Genomic DNA, 19,153 nt, shown 5'->3' on the forward strand with positions numbered 1-19,153 from the left:
GTTACTCAAACATATCGTGGTTATCGATAAGCATCTGGGTTGCGTCGTTTCGTGCTTGCATATCGGAGACTTCTCGTTCGCCTGTTTGGTCGCGGGCAAGCGTGGGTGCAAACACCACGGCAAGATTCCGACTGTTCATGAGGTTTTTGCTTTCGTTGGCAGCAACCAGTGCAAGATGCTGGACAATTGCCTCTAATGTCGCATAGTGAGCAGGCGGGAGATTCTTTACCACGACATAAAGCTCGCTGAGGTCGTGTTTTCGGCCGGCTTGCACATAAGCATTGTAGTGGGCGTAGGGGATGATAGGATCGGCAAGATACCGTAAGTACTGTTTGACGGCAGAAGTCACCGCAGTGATATCTTTTCCTAGGTCACTTTCCAAAAGCTCGGAGTTCGATTCAAAGTAGCCAAGGATTTGATCAATCTGCAGCTTCGATCCCGACTTGCGATAAATGCCCTCCGTGTCCAACCCTCGTTTTTCCACTTCATTAAGACACCTTGTGACTATTTTTGGTACTGGTGTTTGATCCATTGCACACCGTGCTTCGAGGAGTTCTCCAAGCATTGGCTGTCCACCAGGGGCAGGGCCAACGGTTGATGAAGTCAGGGCTGAAGAAGACGACGGCAACGTGGGGCCCGAGCTGCCGGACAAAACCGTGACTGCTTGTGAATCAACATCTCCGACAGTCACTTCTTGAGCGAACACTCTAGTCAGTCCCTTACCTGGACGCCGGAATGGCCACAGGTTCTTCCGCTGCTTTTGAGTAGGAGCGTCAAGAACTGTGACCAGATTATTATCGCCACCAGGATACCGGGCCGATTGCGGGCTTTTCGGTGTGTTGTCAACCAACCGCTCTTGACTGCCTGTTGTTCCACTGTAAGGCACACCGTACTCTGCTTCAGGTGCGGCGATCTCCTTGCGTTTGACTCGCTGCTTGCGCTCTCGTGAAGGAACTGGGGACATTGCATTCGCGGCGGTAGACGACGATGGGCCGCTGCTAACCGAAAGACTACTACCCCATAGCGTATTGGGCCCAAACTTTTCAAGCGTTTGCTTGAGGAGTTCATTGTTCATATCGACCAATTGACTATTTTTCGTGTTGAGAATCGAGGATTCTTCCAGCGCTTGATCACGTTTAGCGACAAGCTCAGCCACCTGCGCCCTCAAAGAGTCTCTTTCTGTAGTTAACGATTCAATCTCCCCCAAAAGTTCGGTTTTATGTTTGGTGAGGGCAGATAAGAATTCTTCGGCATCTGTACCGGCTCGTGTTGCCCGCAGTTCCTCACTGGCCACTTTTTGTTGAGCTTCAAGTCCTGCAAGTGTTTGCCTTCGTTCAAAAATATGTCGTGACAATTCTGCGGGATCCTCTTCCACGGCAGCAAGTTTGCTGGTTTGAAGCTCCCGTTCCAGAAGGTGCTCGAGCTCGCTAATGCGTTCGCGGGAACGAATAAGAGCCTGCATAAGACCACTAGGATCAATATCATTACTGTCATCTGCTGCAGGCATTTCTGCTCCAGTCCGGGGCCAATTGCGGGGTGAAAGCGATGCGGCAATCGATATTGACGAAGTAGATTCCACAAGACGATTCGGCGATGCTGCCCTTCTGCTTGACCGGAACGGTACTGCCAATTCTTCTCGCTGGGTCTCTAGTTCATGGTTGCTTTCCTGCAGAGTACTTTGGCCGCTGGAAACCGAGTGGGGGGTGCGCTCGATTGCCGCAAAAGCGGATGGGCTAGGGGCAGCTGCGGTGACGCCGGCTGGAGTATCTTGGGTCCAGGCCTTAGGTAGGCGCTCACCATTAGGAGTGGCAAGAAGTGGTACATCGTCAATCACTGGACGCGTAGGTGAGCGATTTGGTGATCGAGTGGGTGAGCGCATCGGTCGTGTCGGAGAGGGGGAGTCGGGGGCCACTGCTCTAGGTGAATAAATTGAACCGTCTGATTGTGTTGGAGAGCTCCGATCTGTGATGGGAGCTTGTTTACCAGGAGATCTGTTGGGTGAGCGAGACGGTGGACTTTCGAGTTGAATGGGCACACCAAGGACCGTAGAGGGCAATACAGGTTCGGGAGCGACAGGCATTTCTAAACCCCAATCTTTCGTTCCTAGCGTATCTAGTTCTGCTGCAAATGATTCCGAAACTCCGATTGGAGGGCTTGTTGCAGTGATTTCAGGGGGAACCTCCTGTGAAGCAGCCTCGGTGGGTCCAGTAAATGTCCCCTCTCCTACTGAGCGAGTGTGTCTGTGAGATGCTTTGGGTTGCTGCGGAGTGACAGGAGGTGGAAGTTGTGATCTGACTTGGCGGCCAGCAGGTGCGGTATCGCTTTGGGTTCGTAGAGTGGGGGGGCGATCGTTACTGGTGGTGCGACTTGTACTGGGAGGAAGAATGGGCAGTTCCTTGTCGCGACTTGATAATGAGCTCAGACGGTGCTGAGTTGAAGATGAGGAGCGAGACGTGCTACTATTAATCGCAGGAGAGGCTGCTGCGGAGCTGCTTGAAGGGTCGGCTGCAACAGGGGCAGCGGCGGCAGCAGCGGCGGCAGCGGCTTTGCGTTGTTTCCGCATCATTAGAGCGTTGTGGCAACTCATACAAAATATTCCCTGAGAGGTGCGTGCATACTTTAGATCATCAATTCGGCGTTGACAATTCCGGCAAACGAAACAGTCCGCACAGAACGCCTGGTCGTTAGTTAAAATCGCCAAATCCTCAATTTTTTTCTGGCATATAGCACAAAAGTAAGAACAATTGTGACAAACAAGCGTGCCGTTACCTAGTACTAACATGTTTGTATCGGCATCCATCTGGCTAGAACAGATCGAGCAGCGAAAGCACTCAACGTGCCACCGGTAGCCACCGAGCTCGTATGCACGCCCACCTTCTACCAGCGGTAGCTGACAGTTTTTACAGTGGTTCTTAGCATACGCGCTCATTTGAATTGTATCGTTTGCAAGCCCATCGCTGGGGGCCACCGAATAGTCGGAGCCCGCTGGGCCTACACCATGAACGTCAGCCATGGTTAGAGCAAGTGAAAATTGAAATGCAGTAGCTGGGGGTTTGACACAATGTACAACTACCACTGGTGTTCACTCAACCACGAACAAAATTCAAGGCCGTTCTAGGGATTCCCGCGTTGTCTGTATTGGAAATCTTAGATAAGCTTATGGGGCAGCCGGCTACGAGAATACCTCCTCTGCCAAGGGGTTGTAAATTGAGTTTTTCTTTTTTTTTTTTTGTTTTTCTTGTTTTGTTTTCGAACTATAAAAAGCTAATAACCACGACGTCTACGGGCCAGTTTAGAAAGCGGCTCAACGGGCAGAAACGTTACTCTATTGTCTCGCATCAAGTCGTTACCTGGCACACCGATCATGGTGTGCGCGGAGACGACGCAGTTCGAGGACGAGAGCATGAAGCTATCTACAGCTAGTGGCCGCACGTCTTTTTTAAACATCGTAAAAGTGAACCTTTGTAACTTTGGCAAATTAACAATGGGGGCCTCTTCTGTTTCTGGTTCACTTGTAGCTTCCTTGTCTGGTTCGGGCCAAGTCCCAAAGCTCAAATCTTCCAAATAGCTTTCATACAGCGGCAAGTCGGCGGGCAAATTACTTTCACTCAGGCGACTTCTATCGAACCCACCAAACCCAGGGCCAGGTTCGGGGGCACCACGCAGGAACTGGCGTAGGAACGGCGGGATATCTTCTCGGGGTGGCAGCGGCTCGGTGAGATTTCCTTTGGGCACAGCCCGTTTGTTTTGAATCCGATTTGGGTGCTCGTGACTTTGGTGGAGTTTCCTAGCGGCTTTTTCATTTTCGATGCGCAACTTTTCGGCGAATTCTTGTTCCAATTTAGCACTTCTCGCTCTGCGTTCCTCTTCCATGCGCTTTCTCTCCAGAGCGGCAGCTTCTTTTTGCTCTTGGGCCTCTTTTTTAGCCTTTTTTAGAGCGAGCTCATCAAGGCGTGCTTGCAAACGGGCAGCTCTTTCTTTTCTTTCCGCTTCCTCGGCATCCTTACGAGCTTGTAACCTCAGTCGCGCATCTCTCATGACCTCTTCTTGTTCCTTCTTACGCATAAACGCCCAGGGAGCAACTGGAGCAGGTCCAGAAGTAGATGCAGGGGCCGGAGCGTTGGTTTCTGTAGTGCGTGTTACAGTAGCAGCAGAGGCCGCAGCAGGAGCAGGTGCTTGCTCACGGGTAGCAGATGCCGTAGGCACAGTGGACACAGCCGGCGTAGAAGGGGTAGCAGCTGGAGCAGGGCCAGCAGATGCCGCGGAAGGGCCGCCAGATGGTCCAGGGCCAGAGGGACTAGGGCGAAACCGAGCCCAGGGCGCTAGACCGTCGCTCGTAGGAGGTTCACGTGCTGGACGTCTCCAGCTATCGATTTCATCTAGTGGATCTCTGTATCCACGATCAGACCTACCATGGTGAGCGAATTCATCATGATGACCATGTCTGCCGAACCGGGGAGGGTGATGGGCATCAAGCTCTGCTGGATCGCCGCGGATACGGAACCGACTCAAGCTATCAACTCCTGGAGGTTGAGAGTGTGATAACTGTGGAGGGTGAGCATAGGTTGGATAGATATGGCGGTGATCCCCGTGGCCCCCATGCCTAGGGTGCGCAGGGGCATTACTCGATTTGCCCATCTTGAGCTCAGCGATTCGCTCTTGCAAGGACTTGTGTGCAGATGTCGACGGTTTTTTTTGTAACCACGGAGCAGGTTCCGGGGATTTCACCTTTGGAGAGGGTGAGGGAGCTGCGCCAGATACTTGTGAAATGACTTGCGCACTACTAACTGTAGGGGGTTGCCAGTTATCATCCTCCTCATCCCAATTGAAAGGTTCATTACCCATTTCGAACCCTGAAGAAGCAGCGGTACTCTTCTCCGCTGAGGAAGCAGGAGGAGACTGGCTTCTGGAGCGCGGTTGGAGTGGATCTGATTTGGAATGAGACGGAGCAGCACCACTTGCCGGACTGGTTGTGGGATTGGTGGAGTGCGCCGCTGGCGATGCTGTTCCCGGCTTAGCGCCCGGCTCAGGCGTTTTATCGTCGACCCAGCTGTTGTCTTTGGTGTCCTCTTTCATTGCGGTCAAGCGATAGGTTCCACGCGCAGTCGCCAGCGATGTGCGGCGTTGGTATGCAGGACCAGGATTATTCTTCTCTTTCGGCTCGTCTTTAGCCTCGGACTCAGCTAGAAATAGGCTGTTGAGGTTCTGTGTTTTGAACTTCTTCGACCCAGAATCTAATGACGCCATGATTACACATAGCTTAGCGCGTGGGCTTTTGACATGAACAGGGTTGCCGTTGTGGGGTCGGGACCTGCGGGGTTTTACACGATTTTACGGATTCTAAAGAAGCGAGCTGTCCATGTAGATCTGTTTGAGGCTCTGCCCGTTCCATATGGACTCACTCGGTTTGGCGTTGCCCCCGATCACCCAGAAGTGCGCAACTGTCAAGAACGCTTTGCAGAGGTGGCAGGGTCGCCTCATTTCCGGTTTTATGGAAACACGACGGTCGGAAAAGATGTTTCTGTGTCTCAGCTACTCCAGAACTACCACGCTGTGGTCTTTGCGTATGGCGCCGAGACCTCTAGGGGCCTCAACGTACCAGGAAGCCAGCTACCGGGAGTTATTTCGGCTCGTGATTTCGTTGGCTGGTACAACGGAGAGCCTGCAAAACAGGGTTTGAAGTTTACGCTTGATCGGACCGAGGACGTGTCAATTGTGGGCAATGGTAATGTGGCCCTGGACGTGGCCCGGGTTCTCTTGCGACAGCCAGATGATTTACGCAGCACTGATATGCCAGAACATGCCATTGCAGCTCTGACGAAATCTACGGTGAAAAAGGTACATATTGTCGGCCGTCGTGGTCCAGTTCAGTCTGCGTTTACAACTAAAGAGTTGCGCGAGCTGCTGGTCGAACCCCAAGTGCAATTGGACCCCATTGTCAACTTAACAGAGTACATTGAGCTTGCAAAGCCCCTTGGCCGGGCGGAAAAGCGCAAGATGGAGCTCCTGCTGAAAGGGTCTACGAGCCCATCTGCCCAGCGCACTTGGTCGCTTGACTTTATGCAAAGTCCCAGCGAGTTCAAGGGTGAAGGCGACTTGTTACAGTCAATTGAATGGACAATCAACACGTTTGCCCCAGGAAGCAAGTCTGACGTGGTGCCGACTGAGAAGAGCGTGACCACCCCCACCGACCTTGCTGTTCTCTCGATTGGATACAAGTCGGTTGAGCTGCCCGGAATGAAAGAGGCCGGAATGACATTCATAAAAGACAAGGGCATCCTTGAGAACCACCGTGGTCACGTCACAGGAGTCCCTGGAGCCTTCGCAGCAGGCTGGCTCAAAACAGGACCCACAGGGGTAATTGCTTCAACAATGATGGACGCGTTCTCAGTTGGAGATGAGGTTGTTTCCTATTTAGAAAGCGTCGCCAATACCAAGCTGCCCGGCGCAGATGATCTCGACTTACCCTACGCGGTGAGCTGGAACGACTGGCTAGAAATCGACCGTCAGGAAATCGACCGCGGCAAAAGCTACGGAAAACCCCGCGAAAAATTCGTCTCAGTACCTGATATGCTTAACGCTCTATAGACCTTCATGTACATAACCTGCTAGCACTTGACCAGTCAGCAAACTTCCAATCAGGTTTGTCATCTCCAATGTTCAATCTATCCCGAGCGGTGAGCCAAGGAGCACGTATTAGTGGCCGTTTCGGCTTCAGTACCGCCCGTATGGCAGCGGCAAAGGATAACACCCTCACCATTAAACCCAAGGACGCTAGTCTCGACGTGGCAGAGCTGTCTGGAGCGCCTGCAGATTTGGTCGAGAACCGAGTAGCCCGTATCTACCAGGAAGCTCCCTACGCTACCCAGTCTGGCATTCACAACACCCAGGGCTGGCGCATTGACTTTGATATTGTCGACAGAGCCAATCGCTGGGAAGACCACACCATCGGATACGCTTCCAGCGGTGATTACATGCAGAGCCTGACCATGAAGTTCCGCTCCAAGAACGACGCCGTCCGCTTCGCCACAAACCAGGGCTGGGACTTCTACATCCAGAAGCCAAACAAGCGCAAGTTCGTTGTCAAGAGCTACGGTGACAATTTCATGCACTCAACCGGGCCCCTTAAACATATCCGTACAAAGTAGATGCTCACCCCAAAATTTCTGTGTACTCCGAGTTCGTTTCTTACCTAACCACCCGCGTTCCCGTAGTTGGGGTTTGAATTATGGATACAAGAGACTTCAAATGTGTCTATGATCCGATCCTGGCGAGTGTCAAGAAGGGGAAAATCCCTGTGTATGTGAAGATCAAGCCGGGTGGGGGGCGCGCCGTTGACCCGCGCCTCAATCAAGCAGACCCGCGACCACGCGGAGTCCGCAAGGTCCCTCAGCGCCCACTGCCCGTCCCGTCGCTAGTTATTGATAAAAATTGGATTGGACCAAAGCCACCGACGTATGTTTTACTTTACAACATGTCCACACTCACCACTGTTGGCCAGATATCCTCTGAACTGCAGCTTCTTGGCAAGCTCGATGCATGTGAGCTCGTGGTTCACCCAGATACCGCCATGTCTTTGGGCATGTGCAGGATAAGGTTCGCCGGAGATTTGGGGCTCGCTAATAAACTGGCTAGTTCGCTTGTGGCGGGGCAAAGGCTGCGAATCAATGGCGAGTATCCTTCAGTCGCATTTGACGAAGACATGTCGTTTCAGCGGAAACTCGTTGCAAAAATCGTCGAAACTAAAAATAAAGAACTTGAAGAGGTACGTCGTCTAGAAAAGGAACGCATTCAAAGAGAACAAGCCCGCAAAGAGCGGGAACGACAGTCACAGCTGCGCGAGCTGTCCGCACCACCACCAAACGAGACTTACGACCAATGGCTGGACCGGAAAGTCGGATATAATGAATATTTGCTGGTGAAAACGCGTTTGCATAATACCGAAGTCGCTTACCGGGACTTGGCTGATGCTCTACGAGACTTATACGTCAAGGAAATCATCTACCATCCCTCTCAAGGATTCCATGTTACATTTATATCACCTGGAAAGGCTAGAAGATGCCTTGAATTTGCACATAAAAGCCGTCTGCGACGGATCAAAAAGCCACTGTACCTTGAATACCGCCGTCGCGAACGCACTGACCCGGTGGTCGAGGCCTCTAAACAAATATTGGCTGAGCTAGAATCCCGTCTAGTCGAGGATATTAGACGCCGGGTTGTTTTAAAATCGATCATGGGCTCCTTAGTACCCTCCAAGTACCAGCATTTGGAACGGAGAACGCCGTCTCCAGCCGTCCCCAGAGTGGAGCATGCCGCTCTCTCGAACGGTCTAACACCTGCTGAAGACACTGCACCGTTAGTTACTCAGACATCCATTGACTTCAAAAAGCTTCATTTCAAAAAGAGGAATATCGGGGAAAGAACCACGCCCATCAAACGCCGGAAACTCACCATTGAGGAACTTGAGAGTGATGAAGATATTGCTAGTGACACAGGAGCCGACGACGAGTCATTGAGTGACCCTCATGAGATCTTTGAAGGCAAAAAGATCGAAGTCATATCCTCCGATGTTGACATGGAGGATGCAGTGCAACCTGAGCGCGAAACGGCTGCACCACCAATCGAAACAAAAAGTAATACTGTATTCGGTAAAAGGCCCACAGCTAAAATGTCACTGCCGGACCGGCCCCTCCAATTTAGCGATTTACAAAGCTTTATCAAAGATGATGAAGATTGGCAATATTTAGAAGCCGCCTTGGGAACAAAACATGCCGAATTTTTGGAGGAAAATTACCAAAAAGCCCTGGTATGGGCGTCAATACACTACAGAAAAGAAGAAACATTCCAAAACCAGCACAAGCCAGTGGGTGAGATTCCTCAGGACATGCTTGTACCCGAGTGGAAAGCTCCTGCCCCCACAGCTTGGCGATTAAGGGGCTACGCACCCATCCCCAGCACCATCAAGTCATCATACCTTCCTCATCGCCGGAGATTAAAAGACCCTATTGACTCTGTTCAACGAGACAGCCCCCACGACACTGCAGTTACCAAATCAACAGACCGTCATTCTCGTATGGCCAGCCGTCGACTCGCCCAAGACCTCAATAGTCAAAAACAAGCGCTCAGTGTTGAAACTAGCATTTTGGATATGAACCAGCTACTAAAGCGACGAAAACCCGTCAAATTTGCCCGGTCGGCTATTCACAATTGGGGCTTGTATGCGGTTGACAAGATCGAGAGAAACGAAATGATCATCGAATACGTGGGCGAGGTTATTCGTGCACCACTTGCAGATCTGCGGGAACGGAACTATGTTCGTTCGGGTATCGGCTCTTCGTATTTATTCCGAATCGATGATCAAACGGTCATTGACGCTACTAAGCGCGGCGGTATAGCCCGCTTTATCAACCACAGCTGCGACCCGTCTTGCATGGCCAAAGTCATCAAGGTCGAAGGTACCAAACGCATCGTTATTTATGCTATGCGAGATGTCCAAGCTAACGAAGAACTTACCTATGACTACAAATTCGAACGCGAGGAGGGCGTCGACCGTATCGTATGTTTATGCGGTGCGGCAAATTGCAAAGGCTATTTGAATTAATCAATTTCAGCGCTCTTTCCTGTTGTGGCCATAATAATTTTTTCTTAATTTATATAACAAAATATCTGTTATTCAATACCCCCCCTGGCTGACAGTTTTCTCTATGCGGACAACTCTTAGTCGTCTGGCTCGAAAGCTAACGTTAGCAGAGCTTGGATCGAAATGGGTTCCGCCCGGAGAAAAGCTCGTGCCGATTTCGTTGAAGACCGAAGGTCAAATGGCACCTCCTAGAACCGAACAGGACCCTCCGTCGAATATGCTGGAGTACATTGTGCAGGTCATGAAGTCGTATCCGGACGCTGTTGTCCTTACGCAAGTGGGCAGTTTCTACGAGATGTACTTTGAGCACGCAATTGAATATGCCCCAAAGCTGAATCTGAAGCTGGCCCGCAAAAAGCAACAAAGCCCCCGGAAAGAGTATCCTTTCGTGAATATGGCGGGATTTCCTTTGCCGCAGCTTGAGCGATATACCAAGCAGTTGGTGAAAAATCACAAAAAGACCGTAGTATTACTACAGCAAGACCCACAAAAGGTGTTCACTGCTCAATCGGAAGCTGAAAAGCGCCCTATTTCTCGTATTCTCAGTCCCGGAACGCTTTTGGCTGAGTCGTTTGTGGACTCTGCTCAGAATAATTTCTTGGCGGCAATTCAGTTCACGACCGCCCAAATACAGTCCGAAAAGCCAGATCCAGCTTCAGAAGTGAGTATCGCATGGATGGATATTGCTGCCGGTGATGTTTTCTACCAAAATACAACTCTAGCCGCTCTGCCGAACGACCTCAGTCGGCTAGAACCCAAAGAGATTTTGATCGATTCTGGCCTTCAAAAATATGTCAAAACTTTGGAATTTGTGGATCTAAAACGATGTCCCATAACGTTTCACAAATTTAGCGGCCGAGACGATTTGAATTTGCAATATGCCAACCGCTTCAGTTCAACGCCCGGTTCGGTTTCAAGGGCAGCACACCAAATGGGACCTCGGGCTGCCATTGCCTGCGGATCGTTATTATCATATATTGATGAAACAATCCCCGGTGGCCACATGAGATACCAGGAGCCTGTAGAGTACGTTAGCGGCGAAGTACTGCAAGTCGACTCCAGGTCAAGGACAGCTCTCGAACTTTTCTCTACAGATATGGGAGAGTCCAGACGAGGGTCACTTTACAGCATCATAAGACGTACGAACAGCATTTCGGGAGCGAGATTACTTGCTTCTTGGTTAGCCGAGCCCTTGCAAGACGTTGAGAAAATTGAACATCGCCAAGACCATGTCAGTTACTTTTTGTCTAACGATACGCTGAGCCACCATCTGAAAACTTTTCTGCAAGGAATTCCAGATGGAAAAAGAGTTGTTCAAAAGTTGAGTTTGCGAAAATTTGACCCAATTGATTTGACCTTGTACGCCCAAGCTGTTGACACAGGGTTGCGGGTTCTTGAAGCATTGAAAGCGCAAAAAGAGGCAGAAAATCTGAACGGTTGGATTGAAAAGCTAGAAAAATCGCTCGTCAAACCGCTGATGGTAGCTAAAACCATCAATGAGTCTGTTAATATTGATGCATTGATCGCAGTTCCTACTGACGAGGAACAACCGAGCGTTGATTCTCATGAAACAGTTCGCCAGTCGTACTCTCCAGTACTTTTCGAAACTGTGAGTGAGAGATTGAAGGAGCTCTACCAGTCCCAGACTGCATTTCCTGCCCGAAAAAAACAAATACAAGAGCGGGTCGCAGAGGAGTATGGTATGGCATCAAAAGTGGCATTGAGATGGTCACCACAATATAGATACCACGTTCATTTGAAGCAGGATGGACCGTTGGATGTACCACATGAGAAAGTTATTGCCCGGACGAAACGTACTACATCCCTGTTCGACGAAGAATGGAATCAGCTGGGTACAGATAGAGACGAATTCAAGGTTCGACTTGAACGTGAGGAGGCTCGAGTTCTCAACAACCTTCGGGAAAAAGTTCTAGCAAATGTTGAAGAGATTCGAGAGTTTTTCAGTGTACTGGACGAAGTTGATGTCATTTTATCGTTTGCAGAACTGGCAAAAGAAAATGGTCTGGTAAGGCCAAACATCGTGGAAGAGCCGGTCCTGGATATTGTTGATGGCAGGCATATCATGGTAGAAGTTGGCTTGCAGCTTGGCGGTAGCAATTTTGTTGAAAATAGCTGTTTGTTGACTATTGACAAGCCCATTTGCATGGTAACGGGACCTAATATGGGAGGAAAGTCTACATATATTCGCCAAAATGCAGTCATTGCATTACTAGCACATATTGGATGCTTCGTTCCTGCCAAACGAGCTACAATTGGTCTGGTGGATCGTATTTTCTGTCGAGTCGGTGCTGGCGATGATTTGTATCGCGGGCGAAGCACGTTTATGATGGAAATGCTGGAAACGGCCAACATTTTGCATAATGCCACATCAAGGTCACTAGCAATTCTTGATGAGGTTGGCAGAGGTACGTCTGGTCGAGATGGGTTAGCTATTGCCTATGCTACCATCAAGCATATGTACGAACGCAATCGTTGTCGTGCACTATTTGCCACACATTTTGGGCAAGATATTTATGATTTATTGGGCAAATATGGATCCGTCGACTCCTTGTCGTGTCTTCAAGCCGATTTAGACCTTCTGCAGCCGAGCCGATTCCGATACAGACTATTTCCTGGCATCTGCAGTGATTCACAGGGCATACTCACTGCCAAGCTTGCGAATTTCCCGTCAGAGGCTTTAAAAGACGCTACATCGGTTATTTAATAAGGAGGCGCGGCACCTGGAGGACCGCCCCGTGGGACCCTTGGGTCTCTTGTGTTCTGATTTTGTGCTTGGGCCTGCGCCTGCGCTTGGGCTAAAGCATGGTAGTAGTACCATTGAGCAGCTTGTTGAGCAGCAATCGGGTTTTGAACGGGAAAGCTTTGGGGGGTGAACGGGTGCGAGACAAACGTATTTGCTGAACTTTCCTGAGCAGGTGGCGAGTTCCTTGCTGGAGGCTGGCTGGTAGGCTTTCTCTTTCGTTTCTTTTTTGATTGCTTTGCAAGTGCTTCCTGTTCGTCGTCACTGAATTCTTGCTCCTCTAATGGGACTTCTTCGTCGTGGAAGTTACTGGCATCTGAACCCTTTGATTTGAGTGTTTCAGTAAAGATATAGTTAGAAGAGGGTACAATGTAGCAGACCTGCTGCCCAATTTGTTCTTTCAAACCAGCTGTTTCCTCTTCGGTTGCGAACTTGACCACATAAAAAGGATGCTCTACCGGACCAAACGTTTCGAACAAAGGACCTAAGACAGTGCGATCCAGAAGACAAAAGACCGTACCTTCGGCGAGAATCCTGTATTCTCCGGATGTTTCGGCTCTAATGACGACTGATCTGTCGCCCACACTCAGAATCGCCCCGATAGGCTCGATTCTCGTTTCTTCAGTCATTGCAAAGCCCTCCGGTAACACAGGAATTGCTTCGTCCACTTCGTTTTTTGTTCTTGGTATCTCGTCGGGGCTGTCAGGCGGGGCCAAAAACTCACCGGCATCCGAATCACTGTCACTGGACTCGTCTGATTTACTGTCACTGGAGTTCTCTGATCCGCTTTCACTTGACTCTTGCTCGTCCTCTTCCAGAGCCCGATCAATAGCATCTAGTCCGGATTCTGCGCTTGGCCCATTGGACTCTTGAGCTGGTACTGGCGGCAAAATATGCTCTACGAGACTGGCAAACTCTGATTTCTGGTCTGCCATGGGAAAAAAATATAAAAATTATTAATCTCAAGTTGAAGTAGAAAACCCTCTAATTAAAACTTACAGCGTATTATTTTGTTGGATTCGACACAATCGACACGGTTGGCCTGCCAGTTCCGCAAATTGTAGTGCCCAAAGCCATCAAGCGGCCGCAATATAGGCCACCATGGATCCACGAAGAAATACATCGCCAAACTCAGAAACCAGCTTGCCGTCATACACTTCTCTTGTGTTCTGCAAAGTAATGTTCATAAAACCGTCAACAGCCTGGAGTAGGCCGTGGTATTCAATAGACGACGTCAGCTTCACAATGACCTCTTTGCCGGTAAGCTCGGCAATGAACTCAGATGCGGCATTGTTTCCGGGAGCCTCCTCAACAGGGGACTCGGACTTGGACTCTCCAATGTCCTCAACAACAGGCTCAGCAACTGCATGCTCCTCAGCCATTTTCAAAACGATTTACAACTGAAAACGAGAACCTCCAGCTGACTCAGAAGGGCGTCTAAGGGGGGCAGAGAGGCTCATAAGTGCTGACGTAGAGGGGTGTGAGGTAGGTCAAGGCGCGACGCGGGTGGGTGTTTTTGCGGGCAGAGGTATGGAAAAACGAGGCTTGGGTTTTAGTTTTCTATTTGATTAAAAGGTCCTGGTCACTTAAACAGTGATGAGGTGGCGGATGGGGATGTGCACGAGCTTGACGGCGTATCCAATGGCCCCCATCATGAGAAAACCAGCACCCACGGCGCGAACGATCTTGAAATACTCAGTCTTGTCGGGCTTGGTGCAGCGAGAAATAAATTTCTGAGCATCCTCGGCGAACTCAACCGGAGGAAGGCTGCCGGGCTTGGCTGGCGTGGACTGAGACGTCTTTTCCATTGTGACAGGTGAATGACAAGCCTGATCCTGTACGTAATCGGGTCTTTTCTTCTGTCGAACTCAGTAGGGCCACACTTGGCGACATTGCATTGGAAGGGCCCAAAAACAATCTGCGTGGATAGTCTGATTGTGTGATGGCTGATTCGCAAAATCGCCGGCCCCGGTCCCGTCGGCCGCGGGCGAAACCGGATGGAAACCCGTTTCAGAACCAGAAACAAACCAGTAACTCGCGCGGCGTGGTGACGGATGTACAGCAAATTCTAGGTCTGGGACGACCAGGGTTCCAGAATAGAAGTTATCCACGTCCCAGGGACTCAAAATACCTACTAAAGCCTCCACCTTCATTCTTTTACCTTGAGGAGAAGGTTGATCCATGGGACGCTGGCAACCAGGCCAAACTATTACAGCTCGAGAACCAGATTGGCACGTCTCCAGGCGCCATAAAGGACCTGATCACAAAGTTTCAGCAGATGCGCGAAGACGAGCGTCGTGAAATGGAGTCAAGAGGACTCGTCGACCGTTTGGACACAAGAAAGGCGCTTTCGGACGCCATTGTATTTATTGGTACATGTCAGACCATGTGCCCGATTTTTGAGCGTGTCAGGCGTATTTATGAGAACGATATCAAGGCCCTTGAACGCGAACCAGACGGCTTGGTTACCGCTCGCAGGGCAGTCAAGGCTTTCAGTCGTCCGGCAGCTGGTCAGCCGCCGGCTTTGCCTAGCGATGTACGTCCTCCGCGTGTTTTAATGGAAACTCTTGGGTATTTGGTGCAAGAAATCGTTCCACAACTGCCTAAAAGCCAGTCGTTCCTATGGGATCGAACCCGGTCGATTCGCCAGGACTTTACTTACCAGCACTACGTTGGCCCCGAGGCCGTGATTTGCAACGAGGTCATTGTCAGGATTCACTTGTTGACGTTGCACATTATGGCTGGAGATCCTGGTGATTACAGTAGCCAGCAGGAGATCGAGCAGTTAAACAAAGCTCTGCAAACTTTGGACCACCTATACAAGGAGAGCCAAAAAAATGGCATAACAAACCCCAACGAGCCTGAATTTCGTGCATACCAGTTACTGAGCCACCTCCGCGACCCCGAAATGGATTATATGGTAACAACTCTTCCGCCCCATGTTGCTCAACATCCATTTGTACTGTTGGCGTTGGAACTGCGTGCTTTAGCAGCATCAGGTACTCGGCAGGCTTTGATTGCTTCTTTTTTCAAACGTGTCCGTTCACCGGATGTTCCTGTGCTATTCCAATGTCTTGCTGAAACCCATTTTGTTTCCATACGGCTCGCTGGAATCCAGGCACTTTATCGATCATTACACCACCGTACGCTACGGAAATACTCTCTTCAACGATTTGAAGAGCTTCTTGGGTTTGACCAAGGAGGTTCTGAGGCCTTTAGGTCATACTATGATCTCAAAACTGAAGGAGAGTTTGTGCTGCTAGAGGGGTTTAAAGAGCCAGAGAGCAAAAAAGCGATGGCTCAGCCCTGCGAAAGATTCATCAGTGAGCGACTGTCGTTTGATGTTCTGGCGTTCCCTGGCGTGCAAGCACGAAAGATCGGCCCAACAGACTATGAGATTAGGCAGTTCATTGACAAGTTGATAGCCAAAGAGCCCATCCATCAAATTGTGATTCAAGAACACCAAAAAGCTTTAAAGCTAAAGTTGCAGCAGAAAAGAGACCTTGAAAAGGCCAAAGCTGAAGCTGAACGACAACAAGCAGTCGCACAGGCCGAAAGGGCAGCAGCCGCTAAGGCAGACGCCGAGAGATCGGCTCAAAAGGCCGCTGCAGCAAAAGAAGAAGCCGAACGCGCTGCTGCAGCACGAAAAGCTGAAAATGAAAGAGCGATGGCTATGGCAGCAGCTCACCAACTACGAAAGAAACAACGCGATACTTTTGTTTCCCAGGTCGCATCAAATGCTCTTGATCTGCTGCTGGCAGTGGTCCAAGAAAGTACGCATAATGATATCTCGCTCCTGGCCAGAGCTGAGCGGCTATACCGACGAAGTCTGGTGAAAAAGACGCTTAAAATGCTACGAAAAGAGGCAACATCAGTTGTAAGCCGAAAGAGACGACTACAGGAAGCTTTGGAAGCAGAGGCTATGATAAGACAGACCCGTCCGCGACGTGTTCGTCAAAACCAGCCGACAACTATAGACGAAACGCACCTCAGCCAATTGTTTCGGTCCAGGTCGCGCACTTCGTCTACCCCGCCTTCACCAGCGGTGGTCGAAGAGCCCCCCAAACCCATACGGCCGCCGTCGCCTCTTTTGTTCAAGCCTAAAAAACCAGTCAAACGGACTGTTGATGTACTGGATGTCCCATCTCTACGACATAAAAGGCCAACAAACGAACGGCCCGTTGAACGACCATTGCAACGACCCCGAGTTCCTGCGGTTCCGAAAGCCATTCAGAATTTGCGCAACTTGATTTCTAGCGCATTAAAAGATGTATAGACAATTATAATTTAGCTCGCTTCAAAGCACCCATTCGATACTTTAAATCTTTGAGGTTTTTGGCCTCGGGCTTCCAGGAAGCATATTCTTGTTTGAGTCGATCGATAGTATGCGTAAACTCTGGCTGATTCTCAAGCTGGGTGAACAGGTCATGAAGAGCCCAGGGCAGAACGTATGGATTGCTCCGGGGTGGGACAAAGTTTTCGTCGATGACTGGAGGCACGGCTGTGCAGGTGGACGTTTCTAGAGTTGCTTCGATACCCAATCGGTAGACAAGATTGTTTGAGTAGAGCTTTGAATGGCCCTTGCCTGTCAGAGCGCCTGATAAAGCACTTGACAACTCTACAATGACACCGGCATCTGACTGGCCACGATTTAAAGCCATAATTGCTAGCTCAAGGAGTGGTGCAATAACTTCGGGAGCAACGTCCTCTCCATCGAGGTAAGCGCCTCTCAGTAAGTTTGGATGGCTGACGCTGGTACACAGTGCCGAGAATAACGGCACAAGCTGATCATCTGTTGCGCCTACCAGAGTGATTTTGACACCTTGACTGAGAATACTGCTTAAAGAAGCCATGAATGCTTTACTCAACGTTGAGTGCGGATTTTGTAACTGGAACAGCTCTTGGAGACTATCATTTTCAATTCGAGTGATGGCTTTACCGACTAGGGTTTGATCCATACCAGGTACGGGTCCCAAGCATGTGCCTGCCATGCCCAAGAACCCAACTCTTTGGTTTGGTTTCAACAACTTATCAGTAAATAGTCTGGCAATCAAGTGCGTTGTAACCACAGTGCCCTGAGAATGTGCTGCAAAGAACACAAGGTCTGCATTTTGGAGATGATCTTGCCAGTTTAAAAGCAAAAGATAGAGCGACGATACCCGATGATCGATTTTGCCCTCACCTTCTAATGCAATTTTCTCAATTTCCAGTTGGTAATTGTGCTCTGCAGCCCACAATTCGAGCTCAGCAGCGGCTTCGTGTGCAAATTTGATAGAAGTGCCAGTCGGTTCACCAAGAATCGCTCGGGTCATGCGGGCTGGAAAGTATCCATGGACACCGACCACCACTACACGTTTGACTGCAGGGGGCTTGGTACGATACACTTTCTGCTGATGCGGCCCCAACCCCCATCTTGCCAGCGAAGAGAATATTCGGTTTTTTGGACTTTGCCACTCCAAGCTCGAAACGTAGGGGGGGATCACCAAACTTGGCCGAGACTTTTTCGACGACTTTAGGGGCTTGTGTTCGACAACAGTGGCATGTTTAGGGTGCTGGGCGCTATCTGTTCCAGTAATTGCCAACTCTCCTTCATCTTGGTTTCCTGTATAATTTCTTTTTGACCAAAATGCCCAGGAACTGCCCTCTGTGTCTTTGCCTTTAACGATATCTTCAGGGGCTTGCGACGACTCGTTCGACTCACTTTGGGGCTCAATTTGAGAGTCGTTTGATTTCCGTGACAATGCCCAACTGTACCAGGTCTGAGAACGTGGACTGTTGGTAGTGGTGGCGGGAGTGGGGTCCCCAGATGGCCCCTTGCTGCCAGCTTCTTGTTCGGGAGGATCATCATCCCCAGCAGAGGTCACATTGACCTGTAAACGGCGTAAGCATTGTGTTGAATTTGCCTCAAAAGAGCCAATTTGAACTCCTTGCTGCGATTGCACAATTGTTTCCCCGGTAGACGACCGGGATACCGGTTCAAAATGCTGTGTGGCGAATTCAATTGAGTGCGCAGCAACAACGGTTTCTGTCGGAGGCAGGCCTAAAGAGGTTTCTTGAGATTTACTTACCCGGGGTCGTTTGCGGAACATCTCAGAAATCGGTTCTGCAGGTTCCCCAATGAGTTTATGTCTAACCCCAAGAGGTGCAGCCGTGAATAATCAGAGATCGCCGGTTGCGTTTACCATCTGACATGACCGAGCTCTCTGAGATCCAGTCTGTATTGAAGGCGGCATTGCGCCAGTACAAGGACTTTCCTACACCGGGAGTCCTTTTCGAGGATATCATGCCGATTTTCCGGTCGCCCAAGACGTTCCAGATGCTAATCGACGCCCTCAAAATCCATATTGAGTCCAGCAAGGAGAAGCCCGACGTGATTGTTGGGCTGGACGCTCGTGGGTTCTTGTTTGGTCCTACTTTGGCTCTGCAGCTGGGGCTTCCCTTTGTTCCGGTGCGCAAGAAGGGCAAGCTTCCTGGTGAGACTTACGAAGCTCGCTACATCAAGGAGTACGGCGAGGACGACTTTGTTATGCAGAAGGACGCCATTGCCAAGGGCCAGAAGGTCATAATTGTTGACGACATTATCGCTACCGGTGGATCTGCTGCTGCCGCTGGAAGCCTTGTCGAGCAGGCCGGCGGTATCACGATTGAGTACGTGTTTCTGCTTGAACTGCTGTTCCTCAAGGGACGTGAGGTCCTCAAGGCTCCGATTTACACCTTGCTCGGTGACCAAGCTTGATATAACTATATAGGAT

At 50.2% G+C, this 19,153-nt stretch overlaps 11 protein-coding genes across 11 annotated transcripts; 5 read left to right on the forward strand and 6 right to left on the reverse strand.

Moving 5' to 3' along the window:
• Position 1: 1 nt before the first annotated feature.
• Positions 2–2,566, reverse strand: B9G98_04144 (putative Rho-type GTPase-activating protein 4; the record flags this gene model as incomplete). Its single annotated transcript, XM_024810701.1, has 1 exon — positions 2–2,566. One exon carries the CDS (start codon positions 2,564–2,566, stop codon positions 2–4), a length of 2,565 nt encoding a protein of 854 aa, XP_024666469.1.
• Positions 2,567–3,264: 698 nt separating this feature from the next.
• On the reverse strand, positions 3,265–5,076 carry B9G98_04145 (hypothetical protein; the record flags this gene model as incomplete). Its single annotated transcript, XM_024810702.1, has 1 exon — positions 3,265–5,076. The coding sequence occupies one exon, from the start codon at positions 5,074–5,076 to the stop codon at positions 3,265–3,267; it is 1,812 nt and encodes a 603-aa protein (XP_024666470.1).
• A 204-nt stretch (positions 5,077–5,280) lies between these two features.
• B9G98_04146 (putative NADPH:adrenodoxin oxidoreductase, mitochondrial) lies at positions 5,281–6,588 on the forward strand (the record flags this gene model as incomplete). Its single annotated transcript, XM_024810703.1, has 1 exon — positions 5,281–6,588. The coding sequence occupies one exon, from the start codon at positions 5,281–5,283 to the stop codon at positions 6,586–6,588; it is 1,308 nt and encodes a 435-aa protein (XP_024666471.1).
• Positions 6,589–6,656: 68 nt separating this feature from the next.
• On the forward strand, positions 6,657–7,148 carry B9G98_04147 (NADH-ubiquinone oxidoreductase subunit, mitochondrial; the record flags this gene model as incomplete). Its single annotated transcript, XM_024810704.1, has 1 exon — positions 6,657–7,148. The coding sequence occupies one exon, from the start codon at positions 6,657–6,659 to the stop codon at positions 7,146–7,148; it is 492 nt and encodes a 163-aa protein (XP_024666472.1).
• An 80-nt stretch (positions 7,149–7,228) lies between these two features.
• B9G98_04148 (Histone-lysine N-methyltransferase, H3 lysine-4 specific) lies at positions 7,229–9,601 on the forward strand (the record flags this gene model as incomplete). Its single annotated transcript, XM_024810705.1, has 1 exon — positions 7,229–9,601. One exon carries the CDS (start codon positions 7,229–7,231, stop codon positions 9,599–9,601), a length of 2,373 nt encoding a protein of 790 aa, XP_024666473.1.
• Positions 9,602–12,361: 2,760 nt separating this feature from the next.
• B9G98_04149 (H/ACA ribonucleoprotein complex non-core subunit NAF1) lies at positions 12,362–13,336 on the reverse strand (the record flags this gene model as incomplete). Its single annotated transcript, XM_024810706.1, has 1 exon — positions 12,362–13,336. One exon carries the CDS (start codon positions 13,334–13,336, stop codon positions 12,362–12,364), a length of 975 nt encoding a protein of 324 aa, XP_024666474.1.
• A 141-nt stretch (positions 13,337–13,477) lies between these two features.
• On the reverse strand, positions 13,478–13,783 carry B9G98_04150 (U6 snRNA-associated Sm-like protein LSm6; the record flags this gene model as incomplete). Its single annotated transcript, XM_024810707.1, has 1 exon — positions 13,478–13,783. The coding sequence occupies one exon, from the start codon at positions 13,781–13,783 to the stop codon at positions 13,478–13,480; it is 306 nt and encodes a 101-aa protein (XP_024666475.1).
• A 204-nt stretch (positions 13,784–13,987) lies between these two features.
• B9G98_04151 (Protein transport protein SSS1) lies at positions 13,988–14,294 on the reverse strand (the record flags this gene model as incomplete). Its single annotated transcript, XM_024810708.1, has 2 exons — positions 13,988–14,236; positions 14,283–14,294. 2 exons carry the CDS (start codon positions 14,292–14,294, stop codon positions 13,988–13,990), a joined length of 261 nt encoding a protein of 86 aa, XP_024666476.1.
• A 49-nt stretch (positions 14,295–14,343) lies between these two features.
• On the forward strand, positions 14,344–16,677 carry B9G98_04152 (Nuclear mRNA export protein SAC3; the record flags this gene model as incomplete). The annotated part of the gene is made up of 1 exon (XM_024810709.1): positions 14,344–16,677. One exon carries the CDS (start codon positions 14,344–14,346, stop codon positions 16,675–16,677), a length of 2,334 nt encoding a protein of 777 aa, XP_024666477.1.
• Positions 16,678–16,681: 4 nt separating this feature from the next.
• Positions 16,682–18,490, reverse strand: B9G98_04153 (hypothetical protein; the record flags this gene model as incomplete). The annotated part of the gene is made up of 1 exon (XM_024810710.1): positions 16,682–18,490. The coding sequence occupies one exon, from the start codon at positions 18,488–18,490 to the stop codon at positions 16,682–16,684; it is 1,809 nt and encodes a 602-aa protein (XP_024666478.1).
• A 101-nt stretch (positions 18,491–18,591) lies between these two features.
• Positions 18,592–19,137, forward strand: B9G98_04154 (Adenine phosphoribosyltransferase; the record flags this gene model as incomplete). The annotated part of the gene is made up of 1 exon (XM_024810711.1): positions 18,592–19,137. The coding sequence occupies one exon, from the start codon at positions 18,592–18,594 to the stop codon at positions 19,135–19,137; it is 546 nt and encodes a 181-aa protein (XP_024666479.1).
• Between the last annotated feature and the right edge of the window lie 16 nt (positions 19,138–19,153).

Source organism: Wickerhamiella sorbophila (assembly GCF_002251995.1).
Source record: "Wickerhamiella sorbophila strain DS02 chromosome Unknown contig2, whole genome shotgun sequence".
Classification (NCBI taxonomy): Eukaryota; Fungi; Ascomycota; class Dipodascomycetes; order Dipodascales; family Trichomonascaceae; genus Wickerhamiella; species Wickerhamiella sorbophila.